The 22027-nt window shown below is 50.7% G+C and overlaps 1 protein-coding gene across 1 annotated transcript in view; it reads right to left on the reverse strand.

Moving 5' to 3' along the window:
- Positions 1-22027, reverse strand: part of RGS9 (regulator of G protein signaling 9) — a 71028-nt gene that overhangs the window by 24206 nt on the left and 24795 nt on the right. Inside the window, exons 10-15 of the mRNA XM_032321856.1 lie at positions 17341-17412; positions 9774-9803; positions 8989-9050; positions 6893-7006; positions 3664-3779; positions 82-169 (exon numbers count right to left, since the gene is read on the reverse strand). Of these exons, the coding sequence (XP_032177747.1) occupies positions 82-169; positions 3664-3779; positions 6893-7006; positions 8989-9050; positions 9774-9803; positions 17341-17412 (482 nt within the window). The remainder of the gene's footprint in view (positions 1-81; positions 170-3663; positions 3780-6892; positions 7007-8988; positions 9051-9773; positions 9804-17340; positions 17413-22027) is intronic.

Consider the following 22027-nt stretch of genomic DNA (forward strand, 5'->3'; position numbering starts at 1 on the left):
TCCCCCCCAACTCCCTCTCAACCTCCAGCACAGCAGGGGTGGCCCACGGGAGGCTCTCCCAACCGTCCGATGGGTCCTCACTTGTAAATCTCCTCTGCTTTCTCCTTGACCTTGGACTGATCTCCGTACTTCAGATCTTCACAGGCTTCCCAGAATCCCAGATTCTCCCCTGCGAGGGGAGGAGGGGTCACGCAGACGAAAGGCAGGCGGGAAACACGGCGGGAGAGGAGAGAGGGAAGAAGAGAGCTGGGTCAGCGGAGGCCACGTCAGTCCCCGCGGCCCAGGGAGCCTCTCCCGTCTGCAAAACAGGCCAGAGCAGGCTGTGAGGCTGGACAGGACAGCGTCCAAGAGAAGGAGCCAGGTCTTGCTTCCAGGGCCCTGGAGAACATTGTTAACCTGCAACCGCCCCACGTGTGGTCTCTGCAGTGAACCAGACTGCAGTGCACCACGTGCGCAGCCGTACGCGGCGACCGTGCCCACTGGCCTGTCCCGGGCGATGCACGGGTCGGAGCTCACAGCAGCCCCCTTGGACCGCCCCAGCCTTCCCTGCCCCGGAGTTTGACTGGAGCAAAGCCTGCTTGGACAAGTAAGCCTGGGACCGGCTCATGAACAAGTCCCAAGAGGCTTTCTTCATAAAGGCCACTGTTCACTGTGCCCACGTTCAGCGACTGCACGGGACGGCTGCCCACTTTGTGGGCGCAGACCACCCCACCTGGCAGCCCCCCGCAGGGCAGAGTCCAGCCAGAGGTCCTCAGAGAAAGGACCTCAGGGAAGGACTTCCCAGAGGGTCACCTGAGCCACAGAGACTCAGCTCCTCAGGGCCCAGGAGGCAAGCCAGTCTCCTCCTGAGCCCTCCTTTCCTTTCAACTTAAAGCTCTCCAGGCACCCACAGCGGGTGTGAGCACTGGGGTATGATCATCCCAGGAGATTGGGGTACATCTCACTGCGTGTGAGCGTGTGTGTGTGTGTGCAATTATGTACTGTGTGCGTGTGTGTGTTGCACATGCACATGCATGTGTCTGCATGTAAATCAGGGCATGCTGTGGGGCTCCCCCCCACACTTTTCACAGCATTTGCCAGAAAGCTCCCAGGTGCGTCGGAATGGAAAAAGCAGCACAATTCTCAATTAGTGGACGTCTGTCCCACAACTGTACAGAGGTCCTTCCTCTTCAACATGAGCTTCGGGGTGTTCTTAGGACTTTGGTCACAGGCATGAGGAGACAAGGCAGCGATGCTTTTAAATGACGCCCAATCAGTCTCACATCGAGTGCCGCGTAGACTGCCTTATCCAGGCAAAAGACAAACCGTTGCTTAAGGTTAAAATGAAATGAGCAGCTATTCACAGCAGCCAAAGGTGGAAGCAAAAATGTCCATCAGCCGATGAATGGATGAACGCAGCATAGACATACAGGGCCGTACGATTTCGCCTTAAACAGGAATAAAATTCCAAAGCAGGCTACAGTATAGATGAACCTTGAAGGCATTACGCTAAGTGAAATAAGCCGATCCAAAAGGACAAAAAGATAGGTGATATATGATATGATCCCCCTTCTATAAGGTATCAAACATAGAGAAATTCATGGAGACAGAAAGGAGATTGGTGGTCGCTGGGAGCTGGTGGGGGAGGGAGGAGAGGGAATGGGGGAGTTAGTGCTTCACGGGGACAGAGTTTCCTTCAGCGAAGAGAAAACGTTCTGGAGATGGACGGCAGTGATCGGAGCACAACAACGTCAGTGCACCGACCGCGACCGAACCACGCGTTTGAAAACGGTTAAAATGATACATTTTATGTGATGAATTATTATTGCCATAAAAAAGTAAACAAGCACCCGAAAAGGTGTGCGTGAATGTGCAAAGCAGCGCTAGTCACGATAGCCAAAACGTCTAAACCCAGAGGGCCACCGAAGGATGAATGGATCAACGAAATGTGGTCTACCCGTACCTCGGGATATTATTTGGTCATAAAAAGGAAGGAAATACTCTTAAGAGGGATGAACCCTGGAAACACTATGTTGTGTGAAAGAAGGCAAAAAGCCACAAATCGCATGTTTCCATGTATATGAAATGTCCAGAACGGGCATATCCATGAAGACAGACAATACAGTATTAATGGTCACCCAGGTGGGGGAGGGGGAAGCAGGGGGAGGGGCAGGCAGAGGAAGAGTGTGGAAGAGGGAATGACTTTGAATGGGTAAGCGGTTTCTTTGTGAGGTGGTAAAAATGTTCTGCAATTATATAGTGAGGACGGTTGTGCAGCTTTGTGAACATACGAAAAACCCCGGAACTGTAACCTTTGCAAGGATTACGGCATGTGAATTACATGGTACATGTGTTTATGGTATGAGAAGTCGATCTCGGTTTTTTTTTTAATGTCATTTAAAGAGAAAACTCATGATTCATCCTCCCTGCTTACCTCTGAGGCCTCGGGAATCTCTCGCAGAGATCGCCAGAAATAGTATTTTAATAACACAGGGATTTCTTTTCAAAGGATTCTCACTGTTAATCAAGTACGGGGTTGATCGTGGGGGGCGGGAACAAGCCCAGGTGCACTTTGTCGTTTTGCCGCTAGATGGCACCCTATCCCCTTCCTCTGGAGTGGCTTTGGGCGGGCGGGGGGTGGGGGCCGGGGCCCCAGCTAAAAGCGCTTCCCTTTCCCATCGTCTATTCTGGGTTTTATCCTATCATGGCAATTAGGCTCGATTAGAGAGAAGGATTGTCAGGAATCCGTATTATGATGTAATGCACTGCATCAGGCAGTCAAACAGGCTAATGGCACGTCCCCTGGGATTAGTTCCAGGCACAGCCCCTACAGACAAATGGGTCTTGGGAGCAAGCAGCTGAGAACGGAGGTTAAATAGGAAGATACCCAGCAGGCTGGGGAGTCAGTAAGCAAGTGAACGAACCCCATAAAAACACACCTTCCAGCAAAGGGTCCTGACGTTCCCAGGTGGTTCTCAGGTAGTGTATTTAAGAAGCTACGGGTGCCTCCTTACCATGCTGAGACACCCCGAGACGGAGTATAAAACGGGGCCCCGCCCATCCCCTCACCCCGGAGACCAGCCCCTGTGCATGGGCAGCAGATTGGGGGCTGAGACCGTGGTTCTCAATCACAGCCACGTGGGAGAATCACCTGGGGAGTTCTCAGACCTGCGGGTATCCTAACCCAAACCAATGTAAAAGGAGCATCTGGAGAAGGGATCGGCAGGTGTGTTTTTAAGATTCCCCCAGGTGAATCGAACGCACAGCCTGGGCAGAGAAGCAGGGGGCTGAAGGAAACCAGGCCGCCAGACAAAAAGGGAAAGCTCGCTTTTCCGCTTCCCCTCGGGCCAGGGTCCCCCCCACGAGCCGCGCTTAGCGGCAGGGGACGCGGGGACTCTTGGACCGGTGACCCCAGAATCAGCCTAAGGAGGTGGGAACAACAAGAGGGGACGGGGCCCTTGCATTTGGGAGGCGCGCTGCGTGGACTTCGTCAGCAGAGTCCATCCCCTGCCCCTCGGCTAGGGGGGCCCCTTGGACCGGATGGAAAGGACACGTCCAAGAAGGGCGCACAGCAGCAGAGCTGGGAAGACACCGACTGAGAAATCCTCAAAACCCTACGCCAGACGCGACAGGCGTGTTCCTAAAAGTAAAAAAAAAACGGTATTAAAACATCAAAAGACCCACCACTGAATTCTTTCTTGAGAAAGTACTGGAAGCTCTGCCGGCCCTTGGGGTCCCGGATCAGCTCACTGAAGTTGAAAGCCCATCTTTCCACTCGCATCTTGGTTGGGATCTCCACCCTGCAAGGATGATGGTTTGTAAGTGTACCAGGCGCTCGGAGTGAGGCAGGGCCCCCACCAAGCTCACGAGTCCCACGGCCCAGGGCTCAGCCCGACCCTCCCCCCTCAGCCCCCACACAAACCACAATCCAAGTAACCAGACGCTAGGAACATGCAGCCTCACAGGAGCCCCCTGGGGCTCATGGGGGAAGCTGGTACCCAGAGGGAAGAAGGATGCCCACAGCGACAGCCTCACATTCAGGAAGGCTCCCTTCTTCAGGAAAAAGGAACACAGATGTCCCCTCTGAGGCCCATGGAGACTGGCCAGCAGCGGGTCAATCAGGCTGCCACACCAGACCAGAAGATTCCAGAACGGCCCCGGTGATGGGTGTTGTGGCTACTGCCTCCCCACCCCACGCCCCTTCACACAAAGCACAGGGGCATCTGGAAGGAGTCGATGATTCTTCCCATACCTGCCTGCAGGCCCCAAGCCCCAGGCAGACCCTTCTGTCACCAGTGCACCCTCCCCCAGAGCCCCCGCCTAGATGCAAGTCCCATAGCACTTCCATGTTTGGGAAGGTCTCGCTGCTCCCAGCGAGGACACTGGAGCACAGCTGGCTGAGGTCTAACATTCCAGAAAATGAGGAAGCCTTGGCTTTTCTCCTATTCCTTAGGAAACCCTCCAGAGCCTAACACAGCACCTTGGAAACAAAGGTTTCCAAGTCTTCGACACCACCCGTCCCACCGAGGTAGCCGCTAGAACCGTGACCGGCTGCCATTCACGACCTCCAAATCAGCCAAGCAGGCTCATGCTTTCTCCGACGGCAGCGTGAAAACAGTAACAACGCTGTCCTAACGTTAAGAGCCACCATTCACAGAGGGCCGCCTCCTGGAAGGCCCCGCGCTCTACACGCACATCCCCAGGTGAGAACGTTGTGAGCTGCCCGCTGTCCTCCCCCTGTTCCCGCTGAGAAGACCAAGGTTCACCCGAGAAGCAGACCCAACAACCAAACAAAGACAAACCGTGGTGTGCAAGCTTCAGCACGAGTCAGAATCGCCTGGGAGATTTATCATAAAAGCACAGACTGCCGGGCGCTATCTCTGGAGTTTCAGGTTCACCGGGGTCGGTGGGGCCCAGGGATTTGCATTTCTAGCAAGCTCCCGTGATGCTGCCGCTACTGGTCCAGGGACCACCCCCGGCACCGCTGCCGCCAACCGGTGTTAGGAATCCCAGCTGTTCGTTAAGGTCAATGGGAACTTTGGAAAACCACGGCTGTGGACCAGAAGGCAGCCCGGGCCAGTTAAGAGGCTCTGGGGGTGAGGGCTGGACATTGATATTTGTTTGGTTTTTGCTTTTAAGGCTCCCAGGTGGTTTTAACACAGCTTTAAGGTCTCAGGCATCCAGAACAAGGCGTCCTGTTTTCAGGGGGGCACTTGGCTTCAGCCCGTAGCACCCCTGACAGACGGTTCCTACACAGAACATCACCCCCGTTCTTCTCCCCAGCAAATCTCTGCCTCACCCTTCAACACCATATTCTCCCTTTCATTTAAAACTGGGCAGCTCTCCACGTCTCCATCCCAAGCCCTCCCGGGACAACACTTTTCCCAGCCAGGCGGCTCTGCCTTCTCCTCCACCGAGAGCCGAATTCTGCACAAGAAGATTTGGGTCACTCCTCTGCCCTGACACGCTGGGAGGCTGGCGTAGGCTCCAGAAAACCACCCTCAAAACTAGAGCCCCCAGGGCGGGAGGGAAGCCTCTCTAGAAGGTGGTTCTCAAGTCCTTGGCTCCGTAGGGGACACTAGTAGAGAGGTGACCCCAAACTCTAGATGAGAGCCCTCCTTAACCCACCGGCGGCCCAGAACAAGCCAAGAGGAATGGGTGGAAGGGTTCCCCAAGCTATGGGGAACGTAGGCCTCTTGACTTGGCTGGATCTTCGCGACCTGCATGTTCCTCATGCCTTCATGGCAATGACCTTGGTGGTGACCTGAACGGTGGTACGCACCTGATGCTCTCGATCTTTCCCATCACCCCACCTGCCTTCTCTGCTCCTACTGGCCCCTTCCTTCCTCCCCTGCTCCTCCATCTTTCCCTCAGATGTGACTGTGCTTCTCTTCTTCCTTCACTGGCTTACGCTCTACGCTTCTGCATTTCTGCCTTTCTCGGGAGCCATAACGGTTTAGAATTCACAAACGGAGCAAAGGAGTGAGTGGTACAGTCAACAAGGCAGGCGTGGAGTCCTGCCCTCCAGGCACTTATTTTTTCTCTAGTTAGAGATAAAAAAATGCAAAGTCAAAGGGGTGCCTGGGTGGGTCAGTCGGTGGAGCGTCTGCCTTCGGCTCAGGTCATGATCCCAGGGTCTTGGGATGGAGCCCCGCATCAGGCTCCCTGCTCATCGAGAAGCCTGCTTCTCCCTCTCCCACTCCCCCTGCTTGTGTTCCCTCTCTCTGTGTGTCTCTCTCTGTCAAATAAATAAATAAATAATCTAAAAAAAAAAAAAAGAAAAGGAAAGCCATAAACATTTCTTTCTTCTTTTCAGAAGTAATATATTGTTATTATAAAGTTACCATCTAACCCAGAATTTCCACTATCAGGTACACACCCAAGAGAAATGGACACATATGTCCACATAGAAAGCTGGACACGAATGTTCACAGCAGCATTATTCATGACAGCTAAAAGACACAACCCGCATGTCCATCAACTGATGAATGGATTAAAAAAAAAAAAAAGCCTATCTCCTTACAGTGACTATCACTCAGCCATAAATAAGGATGGAGTACTAAACCAGTGCCCCACACAGATGAGCCCTGAGAGCATTATGCTTGGTGGAAAAAAGCTAATCGCAAAGGCCACACAGTATATGAATCTATTTATACAAAATGTCCAAGGTCGGCAAAGGCACAGAGACAGGAAGTAGTTTTGGGTTTGCCTAGGACTGGAGGGGTTTGGGGTAGGGGAGGGGTTCTTATTTAGGTGAAATGTTTTTAAAATTAACTGTGGTAATGGTTGCACAACCCCAGGAATATAGTAGAAACCACGGAATTGCACACTTGAACTGGGTGAGTTGAACGACATGTGAATTATAACTCAAAAAGCCATTTTTTAAAAAAACACCAATATATCCAATACATACAATTTGGCATTTAAGTCCCAGAACTGGGTGTCATCTGTTATCCAAGGATTGCTGGGGAGGCAGCCTGACATGATGGCGTCATTGGACAGAAACTGCTCACTGTATTTGACGATCCTGAAAAGCAAATGGAAAATGATTTCCTTGAAGTTCAACACCCAAGAGACGAAATCAATACTCAGGTTGATTGACCGGCCTGTCTTCTTTTCTCCTGATCGATTTAGTTACATACTTATTACTGCCTTCTTAGAAAAAGGCTCGAATAGCCCTCAGGATTGGCAGGTGTTTGACAGGACCTGTCCCTCTTCTACTTGGGACATGTCTTCCCAAGCCAATCCCTTTGCAATTTCTCTACTGTACCTATTCCATTAAAATAAGCCCTCCTTATATATTGGATCAGGGTCCATTAAAATAAGCCCTCTTTTTATATGGGATCAGGAGTCTTCCAAATTCAAAGCCAACTCCATTTGCATGGCGCCATCTTAGAAGCGCGAGGTCTTCTGAGATTCTGTTGTCACGTTCTACCCTTTGTCAGGAGATCGCCCAAATTTGGGAACTTAGATTCATCCTTCAGAGCCTGTGGTCTCACTGAGGTGTGTTCACACATTCACAAACATCAGCAAGAGCTAATGCCTTCTTCATGAGTTAGACCTTCCCAGGTAGCACATTTCCCAGTGTGCGGGCAGTCTGGAAAACCTGCTGTGCCTTTACCCCTTTGGTGGGCCCTGTATCCACTGTATACCCGTGAGACACCTGCTATGACATCCGCCCACAGCCAAGAGATTTTGTTAGAACAGAACCCATGCCCCAGAGATGTCCCAGAGCATTAGGTTTCTAGGTCTGTGCAAAACTCAAGCCCCTTGGCTTCATTTCGCCCAAGACCCTCTTCTTTCTCAGCAAGACCTTTACAGGGGAGCAACTGAAAGGAAGAGAAAGGAAAACTGGTCCACGGGTCCAACCACAAATGATGCTGAATTCTGGTAATGAAGTACTAAAACAGATAAAAATTGGAAAGTGGGTGTAAGGAGTATCCGATAGCCTTTGAGTCTCCTTCAATGAGCTTTCTGGTTGGTTTCATTAAATTGGGTTTCTGGGACATCACGATCGATGGTTTTTACTTTATCATACAGCAATGATTATCATTATAACCTAAAGCTGAGTGTCCACTGAGTATACGGTCACACTCTCCTCTATGACCAACAGAGCTCAGCAGGTGCAGACAGAAGTGGTTGAAAAATGTGGGGGAGGTCAGGGCACATTTTCTCAGTTGGGTGGTATGTTTGCAAATGAGGGATTTGGAAAGATGTAAAAAAGGTATCTGAAGATGTTTATAGGAGCCTACCCCTTAGCCCTACCGGAAGAAAGGCACTGGGCAAAATACAACATCTTCCATCTTGATCGGCACCATGACTCAAGTCTCAGTCACAATAAATGATCAGTCAGGCTGTGACCCTCCAGAAACAAGCCAAGCTCATTTTCGTGTGTGCAGGAAAAGCTTAGAGCTAACAAGGTGGTCCTAAAATGAATTCCACATTTTTAAAAAATAACTGCTTACATTAGGGGAGGCACTAAATCCTTTTGTGTCTCCCCAGTAATGTCATTATGGGGGATTAGCTTGAGGTACCCTCAATGTTCAAGAAGTCAAATGTGAATTTCCAATTTATCGTAACAGGATTTTAAATCAAAGATTAACATTGGACATTCAATAGTACACTGAACCAGTAAACGTAGCCTACAGATCTCTAATAAATTTGAGTGGGTACTGATAGGAACACAGGCAGGTGTGGACCCCCACAGGGCCCGGTCTATGAACTTCCAATTCTTCCCAACATCTCCATCCACACAGCAGTGGTTTCCAAGAGAAACGAGGCTTATATAAAACCTCACCCATCCCCGATTTTCCCAACCCAAGATGACACCTGGACACATGCCGACCGAGGAGCAAGGAATTGAACCCTTGAAAGACTGGTTTCGTCCCTCAGAGTTCCTGAGGAGCTTGTGCCAGCCCATGACTGCTCAAGTTTGCCTGAAAACAGAAAGTTCTTCTCTTGTCTACCTCTTGTTCCAAGCTCAGCAAGACCAACAAATTAGGGACATACCCTCCAAGGGACACTGAAGACTTCACGGTGGACCTCATTAAGGCCTGTTGGTAATACATGATCTGGAAGAGATAGAGTGGTTAGAGGATGCCCAACTTCCCTGCCCTCGAGTGTCGCCAACACTGGCCCTTGCACGTGGCCTCCAGAACCGGAAGTCACCTCCCTGCCACCCCATCCCCTCAAGCCACCCACCATGGTACGAACAGAGCATAGGTCCACGGTAGACAGGGGACCCCAAACTCCAAATGAGGGGCCTCCATAGCCCATCATGTGTCAGTCCGGGAAAAGGCACCAACCGGAAATACGAAAGGTCATAAGGAGCATTCCACCAAAACCAGGGGGACAGATGCTTGGCTTTTCCCTCAGGGGCCTCTGGTTCACAAAGCAGAGCTAACCTCAAGAGCCAGTGCCTTCCGGGGCTCTGCCTGGGGCCCTGGACACGAGATCTGCCACAATAGGTAGTGTGCCTATTCAGAGAGATTCTGAACGGCCCTGTCATTGTAGGAGCCGGGGCCGGGGTGGGGACGCAGCCGCGGGGACAGCCAGTCCATGTCCCTCAGGTCTGGGCCTTCTGATGGTGTTTCATATCCTGAGCTTCAGCACCAATCCATTTAGATCTTACAAAAGATGCTTTGTCATTCTGTGTGGTCCATTAATTTAGAAATAATTGAACATGACACATGGCTTTTCATTTCATTACTGAGGGCAGAGCGCAAAGCCAAAATACATGTAATTTGTTGGAGGACTGAAAAATCAAACTTCCCTGGGACCGAGAAACTAATTACCTCTTTCCTGACAGCAGTGATTGTTTGTTTCTGTAAAAACAAAGAAGCAAAAAACCATTAAACAGATGCCATTAAGTCACTGCAGTTCAAATACCCATTTGAGAAATGAAAATCTTTGCCCATGAAAAAAAAAACAAAACAGTTTTTCACCTTTTCTTACTTAAAAGACAGGATTTCCCCATGACCCCTACCACTGGAGCATTAATTCACTAAGGCTCGGATGAGGGGAGGCGTGCGATTTACTACTATAACTGTACACTGTTCCCCCAAAAGCCAAGATGAATTCAAGACTGTGTCTTGGATTGGTCCCGATCTACAAGAGTGCCTCCAGAGCCATCCTGAATGGAATGAGACACACAGATGGGGAGACAAGCAGGCAGCTAGATTTTTTGTTTCTTTCCTCCCAGGAGAGAGCTCTGAATGAGTGGTGAGATCCATTCCTTGAGTATTCATAACAATTTGACCAATGCAAATTGGGGTGGGGGTGGAAAAAGCCATGTTGCCAAGCATAAAGCACGCTATTTAAAAAACTGAGACCAGCGTCCACCAGAAGCTAAGTCCCAGAGGAGAGCTGTATCCACGTAAATCCATGCGATATCCACATATCAGGTGGGTCCTATCCTCATGTTGAAGCAGCCGAAGCAGGTTCATGCCTGGGGTGAGTGGCAGGGCACCTTCCAGAAAATCTCTGGATTTTCTACAATATAGCAGAGAAAAGCTGGCTCTCAAAGGAGACTCCACGTATAGGTTCTTAGAAGCTCCTAGAAACCATTCATATCTGTCTCCTACTAAAATTCTCTATAACCTGACAGGCTTCCTTAGCATCACTTTTCCGCTCCGTGTAGCTCCCAGAATTGGGGCACAGTTGGTGATTCCAGTCTCGGTTTCTCTAGATTTGGCTGCTTGGTGCTGACTCTCATACTTGAAATCGATCATCTGCGTTCCTGGCCATCAGCCTCCAAGCAGCTTAATAATACAACCAGATCTCCACTGGGAAGGGAATCAGGAGCTCAAGGAGGACACTATTTCCCTTAGCCTGTAGTACTGGCCCATCAGCCCATTGACAGGGAGTGGAGGAGAGTTTGAGCTCTCTTTTCCATACATATCTCTCTTTTCTAACTCAGGTGGGGGTTCACTTTGCTTCACTGGATTGCTTTTATGTAATTGCTTTTCATAGGAAATCCTTTTTCCTGGGTGGGGGGAGTAGGGATAATTATCTCAGAAAATTAATGGTAGGTCTCCCTGTCTTGGGCTCACACACGCCCTGACTTTCTTCCTTCATAACACTTACCCACAACTGTAATTAAATATTTGTCTGTGTCATTCTATGTCATACATGTATCACCCACCGGGCTCCATTAAGAGCAGGGTGACCACGCCTGCCCCTAGCTTAATTTCGGATGCACAGCAGACGCTCAAAAAAACTCAGATAAATGATGACTGCCATGTGCTTGGAAGCCTAGAAAAACGGAGGGGTAGTCTAATAACAGAATACTTTTCCATCTCAACAGTTGAAGACATTCCCCGGATGATCCCTATTTTGGCAATGACACTGATTTTCTGTCTCTATTGTCTCTTAACATAAGGCACTATTTGAGAAGACTCACATTTCAGGAAGGAAAGGACCCTGGGACCAGAGTAACTTTGCATTCAAATCTAAAGCAATCAGGCTTTCTTGTTAGAGTGTGCTCGAGTGGATTAAGAAACCTACCTACTGGTCTACACCTTCTGTTCAAAGGGGATGCTGGACCTGTGCCTAAAATAGTAACCACTCAGCAATGAGTGCAAAGCAATGGCCATCTCTCTGACCCTTTACAAAGTTGAGGGGAGGGCCGTTTTCTTTATTCTGATTTCCAGCTGGGGATACCGAGCCCCTGAAATGTTACAGGCAACTTTCTCCCTACCTCCTTGTCAGTAACTGGTTGAGGCAGGATTCAAACCTAGATTTTCTGTTTGCAAAGCTGAGGAGTGACCCACAAGCCTCAGAACAGAGCCTACTCTCTTCACCAGTTCCTTCTTTGCCTTAAAGCCATGGGTGCTGCACCGAGGACTGACTCAGTCCAGCCATGCCATTTAAAATTAAAGCAAAAAGAGAGCCAAAGCCCGAATCACAGGATGTGGCAGAAAGACAAGAAACACTCCTTAGTCAACACTAATGACAGAAAAACAAACTCCCAGCTATAAGAGAAATGAGATCTGGGGATCAGACACACAGCATGGTGACTTTAATGAACAACACTGTTGCGGTACTTGGAAGTTGTTAAGGAGAGTAGATCTTAAATGTCAACAGCACACACACACAAATCTTTTTTCTGCAAAGGCGTGGAGGCGTGGGCTAACCTTATTATTTTACAATATACACATAGCTCTCATGATCCTGTGCACCTTAAATTTATACACATTATATGTTGACCTCTCAATAAGGCTAAGGAAGAGAAAACACTAACAATGGTGATGATCACAATCATACTAGACCTGGGTTCAGCAGCCAGAGAGCACGAACACCCTCCTGCCAAGTGCCCAGGAGCCCAAATCAAACCTCCTACAGGCTCAGGGCTCCTGAGTGGACCAACAGAGACAAAATGAGCCAGATTCTCAGTCCGCCTGACCTTCTCTGGGCCCCGAGGCAAGCTGTCCCTGCAAGTCAATCACAATCACGTGCACTCTGTCATCTCCCCTTTGCCTGGCCTGGCTTTCAACCTAATATGTGTCTGGGACCATGATCTCAGTCTTCAGTGTGTTAAAATGTTGAATATTTTCATTCACTTTATTTGATTGTATTACCCCACAAGGGCTTCTGCTTTGGTGGTGCGGTTTGCTGACTGTTTTGGGGTTCCTAAGATTACCAGCCACCCTCTAGGAGCCGGACGGCAGTGGCTTCTGTGGAACCCAAGTCTTCCCTACCTCTACCTTGGATTTCCCATATGGATTTTACTGCTTTCTAGCTGTAAAAATAGCTTTCCTTGGGTTCAGATTTCTCTAGACGGACATACAGGGCATCTCTGTCCTGTTAAGGGGTATGTGGACATAGGGATGGTGCAGGAGAGGGTCCCGGACTTTTCTAAAAGACAGAGAAGGAATGGGATTGGGGAGGGGAGGGACAGCTTAGGAAAGAGAACAGACTCCCAGATGGGGCCCAGGTCAAATTCCTGGTTCTGTCACTTATTGGCTCCACAACTTTGGATGAGTTATTTAGCTGTCAAAGCCTCTTTCCTCATTTGTAAAGGGGATCAGAAAAGGGGGGAGGGCGTTAAATGAGATAACACACAGAGGGGACAGGCACAGAGCAGAGGCTCAACAGACAGCAGCCGTGGCGTAAGGTTCATGCACTGCTGCCAAGAGTAGGCACAATGCAGTGTGGACTCCCAACTCCAAGACAAAACCCAGGACGCCCCTGCAATTTTGGGGACATACGTACACTAAAGAAGTTATTCGTCATTTATCTGATAATCAAATTCAACTGAGAATCCAGTATTTTTATTTGTTAAATCTCGTAAACCTGCCCACGTTATTATTACTTAACCAAAGGCCATAAAAAAGACATAAAGTAGAGTTATTTAAAAATGCACACACACACGCACATGTGCGCCGATTTCTAAGCAATTCAAAGACAACCGCTTCGTGACAATGTAAGAAATGAACATCTTTTTCCTCCCTGTAATTCATGCACAGGCTCCCTGCCTTCTTGACAGGTGGCCCTCCTGGAGGGAGTCACGGCTTTATTCCTCATCCAAGGGACACACTTTGCTACGGGAAGATACTCTGCCTAAGGAACCGTCAAATTCTACGCATTCCTGGAATTCTAACTTATTCTTTTCCCCTTGTGGAGTTACCCAAATAGGGACGCCTCTAGAGCCTGTTTACACAGCTGTGTGGGGGGCTTGTTGGCCTCCCAACCCCGGGGGCGGGCTGCAGACAACCATGACACGTGGAGGGGTCAGTGGGGCCATGTCCTGGGAGACCCTGGGGTCACCGCAGACAGGGATGTGGAAGCGAGGAGGAGGGACAAGCAAGGACCCTGAGACCTGGCAGCCAGGCAGGAATATATGGGGAAACAGAGGCAAGGGGTTGGGGTAGTCACAGAGTGAGACGCAAGATAGAAACGACCATGAGGAATGGGGGGATGTAGGCATTGAGAGCAGAGAGGGGGTCAAAAGTCAGAAACCAGGAGGTCCAGGGACTGATGGGGTTAATGCAAAGCAGACAAGAGATGGGACGCATCTCCCTGCCCAAAGACTCAAGAATTTGAGGTTGTGATCACCTGAGGTTGTCTGTCCTGCCATGAGCTTCCTGATCTGGGTGGAGGCAGGACAGACTGTAATTTGTAGGGCCTGGTGCAAAATGCACCTGCAGGACCCCCTCGTCCAAAGAAAGCAGTAAGAATGTTAAGGTGGTGCCAGGCGAAATGAACCCAAGAGCAGAGCCCTACTGAGTGTGGAACTGTGGCCCAGTGCCCAGGTCTTCCCCCCATGATAGTGACCCTGGGGGCACACTGGAAAGGTGTGGTTGGGGTGAGGGGGGTGGATCGTGGGATCAGAAAAGAGCAAAAGCCAGAGGCCTGGGAAGTCATGGAGCCAATAAGTGACAGAACCAGGAATTTGACCTGGACCCAATATGGAAGTCCGTTCTCTTTCCTAAGCCAGCCCTCCCCTCCCCAATCCCATTCCCTCTCTGTCCTTTAGAAAAGTCCAGGACCCTCTCCTGCACCATCCCAGAAATGACCTCACAGCATGGCGACTGTTGGGATAATGACAGCTACTGTCCATGGAGTACCTCCACATGTTGGACACCATTACAGACTTTGCATAAATGATCTCATGTAATCCTCTGAGGAAGGAGCTACTGTTATGCCCATTTTGTGGATAAGGAAACTTAAGGCTTTGAATAACTCAAGAGCTTGTCCAAGATCACATGTCCAGGGAGTGGCTGAGCTGGGACTCACGGTGAGGTCAAAGCTTTCTTCAGCACACCACAGTGGGCCTCATCAGAAAATGACTATGGTCACCCTATCTGGGTCAAGAGAGGAAGGGCCAGCCCCGGGCATACCACCACCCATGGCCAGGCTAGTGCCCGGCCGCCATTTTGTCTCCTCAGTGAAGTAAAAGGAAGATGGAAGATGGGGCTATGGGGCTGTGTGTGCCCCAAGTCATGGGAACTGAGAGAGGACACACTCTCTGGGTGTGGCCCTGGGACCACAGGCAGCTCCTCCCAGGGCTCAGTGGCCACACCAAACCAGGAGCCACCAGCCTGCCGAGATGGGTCACCGGGAACCCCAGACACCAACAACCGAACAGCCTCATTCTTACCCTTGCTGGTGTTCACTTCTTTTGTGTTATTTGCCTCCATTTAGGAAAACAGGCAGGCTTTTCAAGAATTTACTAATTCTCAGAAATGGCCTCTCTTCAAACCAGGAATGAGAGCCCTTCTCTGGAATGAGACAAAAATCCGGAACCTCTGCATGCCTAAGGGCCTCACGGAGACACCTCACGTTCTCTCGACCCTCTCCCCCTCAGAGCAGACAAACCGGGGAGAACGGAGGACACTTAATCAGTCGGTGGGGACGCTGCCAACACATCAAAACATGGCACCAGCCTCCGTCCCCCCAGTGGCTGGCCTGACACACACTGGGGTTGGTGGGCAGCACAGGCCCCGCTCGCATGAGAATTACGGTGCTTTATTCTTCGGAATATTCCAGAGCAGCCCAAGTGCAGACAGGAGAAAGAGAGCTGGTGAGAGAGAGAAAGAGAAAGGAAAGGTAAATAAAGGGTACGCTCCCCCGGGCCAAACATGGCTGCGGGAGGGACAGCCCCCAGCCTCACACACTGTCTGGTGCTCTGACTCGGGGTGACAGTATCGCCGGCATCTGGCAAGGAGTGGGTAGAAAGTGCCAGAAGGCCAGAAGGTAAGCTCTTCTCCCAGCCTGACTGCCCGTGAGCCTAAAGATGCTTCCAGTGAGAAGGGGTCTGGCCAGGCTTCTTGGGAGCTACTCCCCAAATAGCATGGAGGAGAGAGCACCTCAGCTCCTTGGCTGTCCTGCCAGAGCTGGAGGGTAAGGCCCCCTGCACCACAGACACATGTGTACACACACACACACACACACACACACACACACACACACACACGGTAAGCCAAATCCCAGTGGGCTGGGGTCAGAGTAGAGTGATGTGATTTTCTACCTGTATCCTCCCCTCCCTCCACACCACAGAGGTTTCCAGAACTGCCAGTTATCCACTTTAAAAAAAAAAAAAAAAAAAAAGCAGATCTTCGTCCCCGGTTCAGTATTTTCCTTGATGCTTTTGTTTCCATAGCAACCAAGCCTACAAGCCTCAGCAATTATCCTTCATCTGATGAGGTAAATGTGGAAAATGGGATGAAGGCTGACAGCCCCATACATGTATTAAAGGCAGGGTCACTTTGAGTTGTGGGCAAGGGACATTCTCCGGGGACTCGATGTCCCCTCGCCACATGAACTCCATCCCTAAACCCACGCCTCTGTCTCATGCACTGGACCCTTGAGTTCCAGGTCCCAGCAGACTGCCTTCTTCCTCCTTTCTGGCATATTCTTCCCATCTTCCACTCAAACTGTTAGGCACTGCCAAAGCTTAGAGGTGACACACGAGGCTGAAATGTCCTTGACCCCTTGCTGCCCATGGACAACATTAGACAGAAAGCCACAGAACCATGTAAGACTAGTTCAAGTGGGTTTTAGGCTCCACGGTTCTCATTCAGGGCCCTCGTATTCCCCAGGCACAGTGGACAACGTCTGGGACATCTGTGATTGTCAGGAATGGGAGGCTGGCGGGGAAAGGCATGGAGTTACTGGTGCCCAGTGGGCAGAGTCCAGAGGTGCTGCCAAACATCCTGTAGGACATGCAGGAAATCCCCCCCCCCAAGGAATTATCTGGCCCCAAATAACAGTGCCATGGTTGAGAAGCTTTACCCTCAATGCCCCCCGTTTCCATAGCTCATGCACTGCATTTCTTTAAATAAAACACTGTCTTGGGGAATATGGCCACCCATCATAAGTGGTGGCCCATTTGGGAAAAGGGTCCCTCTAAAACTAAAAGCATAAGAGAATCTTTGCAAAGGTCTTGCCCTACTGAGATGCAAAAGAAAAGTGTGACATTCTGGGTCATGTGGATTAAAGTTTAAACCCAAAGTTGATTCAAGGGTTTTGAGCCTGGGACCTACAGTCTCTAGGAGGTCAGGGAACTGGCTGGAATTGTGGGTAAAACATCTGTCTGGGCATCTTTGGAGGAAATGGGTACATAATTTTCATCAAGTTTTCTAAGGGAGATCTGCCTCAGAAGAAATCTGAAACCCAACCACCTACGTCCCATTTGCTCTGACCTGTACTCCACTTTCTCTCGTCTCTCATCACGCAAGACCCTGGTCACAGCCTGCCCCCTCCCTGGCACGGGCACCACAAGATATCTTTTTGGCAGTTCCCAAAAGGGCTACATCATTGTCCCAATAGAGACAAATAGACAATAGTCGTGTGGACACCTTCCCAGCCTAAGAACTCGACCGACCCAGGCCCTACCCAAAGTATGCAGCCGAGACCTACCTGGTTTACCTGAACCTCATTCGGATTGGTCACTCGGTCCAGGCCATAGTCCAGCACGTTGTTCATTCCCGGCTGAATGGAATAAAAAGAGTGTAAGAACCACCCCTGGAAGAATCTCCAGTTTTCGATTAACTTTGGGTCTTGGTCAAACGGCCAATAATGAGACTGAGATGAGAAGGGCTTGTGGCTTAGCCCATGGGGGACCACAGCTGTTGTAAGACCCTCTGGGGGAGCTGGGAAGCTTCATGGGGCTGTTCCACCCCCACGGCAACCCCAGAACCCAACACAGTAGGATGAATGTGTGGGTGGGTAAGTGTGTAGGGTGCTGGGAGAACGGATGGGTAGATAGATGGATAGACGGACGGATAGATGGATGGATGGATGGATGGACGGATGGATGGATGAATGGACGGATAGATGGATGGATGGATGGATAGACGGACGGATAGATGGATGGATGGATGGATGGACGGATGGATGGATGAATGGATGGATAGATGGATGGATGGATGGACAGACGGATGGATAGATGGATGGATGGATGGACGGATGGCTGAATGGAAGGAAAGGATGGACAGGTTGGTGGTTAGAAGGAAGGATAGAAGGACGGATGAATGAAATGGGTGGGTGGGCGGATGGGTAGATGGATAGATGAACAGAAGGAAGGAAGGAAAGAAGAATGCATAAATCTTAAACTCAAGAGTTCACTGAAATTAGTACATGGGACTGTGACTCCTCTAGCAGTGCTCCTTCCCCACCCCCCAACTTAGAAGGCAGTGCTTTGGAGAATCTGGGTTTCAGTCAGCACCTTTGGGTTTCAGCCCTCAATCTGCCACTTCCTAGCGGTGAGGAAGGCTTTGGAAACTACTTCTCTCTACACTTGGTACCTCTCCTGAGAAATGGAGATGTTCCTTCCTACCCGTCAAGTTCTTGCCGAGGATTTAACAAGATGATGTGCAAAGCTCTCAGCAGAGGGTAGCAATTACTGAGCAAGGGCTTGTATTCATTTTAAGATGGTGTTTGTAAAGGCCTGGCCCAAAGAGGGGGACCCTCGGTCATTACCAGTCCCCTCCTCGATCAGGAAACCAAATCTGCAGCCAGTCTTGCTTGGCTTCTCCCAATTCCTTGGCCAGAAAGTTGGGTCTTCTATGTTCTTTTCTGTTAGTTTTTTTTCAGGCCACCATCAAGTTCCCAGCACATGGGACCAACCAGGCCCACTATACTGAGGTAGAAGGCCGCTGAGCTTTCCCCCCATCAGATTCAAGCTCACCCACATGTTCGGTCCAGAGGGATGGTTGCCGAGGGAAATACAGGATGCCCAGTTAGGCTGGATGTTCAGACAAATGACAGATAATTTTGATACATGATTTATGTAAAAATATATTCCATATGCTTTTGATATAAACATACCATAACCATCAAAATAACGTGACATGAATCATTTGCCGTTTATCTGAAATTCAAACTTAGCTGGGCATCCTGTCTTTTACTTGCTAAATCGGCCAACTCAGCTCAGCAGGCTACCATGGGGGGCACATATTGGGTACAGAGCAGAGGCAAGAAAGAGAAGAAAGAACAGAGTGGAAAATCGGTGGGGAGAAAGACAGGGTTAAGGGCGTGGCTGTCCTCACCCACCCCCCACCCCCCACCTCCCCACCCCACCCCACCCTCCTACCCCCGCTGTCACAGAGGTGGACCTCCACCAACTAATAGTTATCAGGCACTTCCCTTAGCTGACATCGTGCTCAGCCTGGGAGCCTGTGGGGAATGTGACACTTCCAGACATTTCCAGCTGGCATCTCAAGGCACTTCTGGTCTCGTGGGCAAGGCACTTGGCAATTTATCACACAAATGATAAATCACAGTTGTGACAAGTGCTACAAGGGACAATACAGAAGTCCAAGCCAGTCTTCCACGGATGGAACCTAGCAAAGGGGGAGGGGGTTTCGGGACGGGGCGAAAGGAGGGTCATCAGAATCTGTGCCTTTCCCTAAAGTGAGTTCTAGGAACTGTCCTTTCCATCTGGTACAAAGAAATCCCCCTGGGATAACTGAAGACACACACACACACACACACACACACACACACACAGCCTGCGCTCCTGGCCCTCACAACCTCAGCAGCTTCGGAGCAGTTGTCTGCCCAAGTCTTGAGTTAGTTCTCCAAATCTTTCCTTTGAACTTGACCCATGTTCCGCTATCACTCTGGCTGCCCCGGCACTCACAGGTGCACCCACTGCCCTGTCTCCTGCATCCGTGTCCCTGCCCTTGTGCATCTCCGAGGTGTCAGTCACTCTCCAGAGCCATGGTCCCCTCCCCAGTTGCCCTGACTTCAGAACTGCCCAGGCAGCTGCCTTTGTGCCTCCTGCTGGTTTGGAAGACTCCCAGGCTGGCTGGCTCCTTCCCTTCCCCACCCTCCATCCATCCATCCATTCATGAGGTAGCATCAAGTCTTTGCTCCCCACGACCACTGCTGATGTAGTTTCTGCCTGGTGAGGGTGATCGACACTCAGGTGACCCAGAGCTGCCTGCCAGTGCACAGGAAACCAGGGCAATCCCTGCGGTGGGCTGCTAGCGGATAAGGAGACACGAAGACCTACCCAGCCCCAGTGCCACACGCAGACAGCCCACAGACGGCCAACCCTCCCTCGGTGAGCGCCAGGGTGTGACGCCCCGGGAACACCCCCGGGCATAAGCCGAAGAGACAATTTGCTAAATGCACCATCATTTAGGTTAGGAAAGAACCTCTGTACCGCCCCCACGACTGCTCCATGAGGAGGCGACATCCCCAGAATCAGCATTCCAGAGCAGCACCCTCCGGGAGCTGAAGGACACTGTTGGTGGCACTCCTCCCAAGCCCTCCTGCCCCTTCTCCTGCTCTGTTCTCCATCATCACTCTTTTCCCTAATGTATCAGCTCAGCCGATTCTGGTGCATGGGACGGAACACAAATATAAAAGACCAAATAGCTGTACCAACAAAACAAAGCAGGGGAAAGAGGCAGAGCTGGGGCAGCGGTGGGGAGATGGGTTTTGGCTGGAACAGCACTTCCCTGGGGAGCTGCGCCCAGACCCTGAGCTGACGCAGGGCCCCTGCCTCTTTCCAGCTGTCCTGTCTTTCCATACACCATTTGCCTGCGCACTCGCGTCTATCTGTCTCTCCACCAGGCTGTCAGCTCCTCGAGGGCACAGGCCACTGTCTGTCCTGGCTCATCCTTCAAATACCCCCACCTGGTACAGGGTGGACACCCACAGACTAGATGTCGACTTTCTTTCTTCCTTTGAATCAGACAGAATATGTCTGATTCTGTCATCATAACTTATGACATCACGTTATAGGTTGGGCCATTTTTCTAGGTCAATGAATGGCCTTGGAAAATACAAATTTTTAATAGCTTCCTAATGCTCCCTCATATGGATATCTTCTCATGTTTAAAGATTTAAATGTATCTATTTATTTATTTAAATCTATTCTGCTGTTTCTCTGTTGTGGGACATTTAGCTCGACCTCAACCGGAAACGGAAGGCAGAACCTTCTTCTCTGGTGAGTGTCGGTGTTGGTGGTAGACAGGAAGGCCACTTAGATGATATTCAGACAAGAGACCCTGTGGTTTAGAGCACACAGCGCCACTGTCCCTGGACCATGGTCTTCACATATCCACAGTCCCTATGTGAGTGGACCGTATCCTCGGGTCCACTGTGACTTCTGTGACTTCGGGTCCACTTCACTTCTGAGACTCAGAAGTCACCGACAGTGCCGCAAAGATGCACCAAAGGCCCCCAGATGACGTCTCTAAGGGAACCCTTCTCTCTCTGCTGACTTACACAATTAACTGTCTGCCTCCCGTCCAGATCTGCACTCTCTTTCACTTGGGTAAAAAACGAGAGAGGAACATCGTTTTCCTTCGCTATTCTCCCCTTCTAGACCCTGTCCCCACAGGACCTGGATGCTGAGTCCCAGGCAGCATCTGGGCTCAGGATGGGGGTTGGGTCACATCCCTCAGCCACCACCACCCACATCTGGGCCTGGCCTCTGCCCACGATCATGTCCTGATACAGCATCTGACACCACACTCACGTGGGCGTCCCCTCCTAGAGCAGCAGCCCATCAGACAGAAGTAGATTCACACCCCAGGGCTGTGCAACCTCCTGGCCTTCTCTGAGCCTTGGTCGCCCCATCTGAATGCTGGGGGTGGCGAGACTCCCGACTCACCAGCATCACCATCAGGTGAACAGGATCGTCCACAACGAGAGCTTACCACGGACACACAGCCAGTGCGCGATGATTTTTAGCGGGTATTTTATGCTCAGCACCAAACTTGGCCGGCACAGAGTCAGAGCCCGTGAAGGTTTCACAGATCAAGGAACAGACAAGGGAACGGGGGAGCCGCTGCGGGACGACAAGCCGCGTCCTGTGCTACGACAGTCGGTTACAGACGGTACACAGACCGGCTGCTGCACGCTTCATGGAGCCAAAAGTTAGTCTGCCTGGCTGGCTCTCTTCCCACCAAACTGACAGTCTGTTTGGGTCTCCTGGAGATGGTCTGACAGCCCCTAAGCTCCCGGGCTTCGCGGGTTTGTCAGGGAGACTGCTCAGTTTCTAGGCTGAGACAGACTTCCAGCAGGATGCCCTTCAAACAGAGCACCCCGCCCAGAGGCTGCCGGTGATTAAGGGAAGTTGGGAGAGCAG

Source organism: Mustela erminea, chromosome 18 (assembly GCF_009829155.1).
Source record: "Mustela erminea isolate mMusErm1 chromosome 18, mMusErm1.Pri, whole genome shotgun sequence".
Taxonomy (NCBI): Eukaryota; Metazoa; Chordata; class Mammalia; order Carnivora; family Mustelidae; genus Mustela; species Mustela erminea.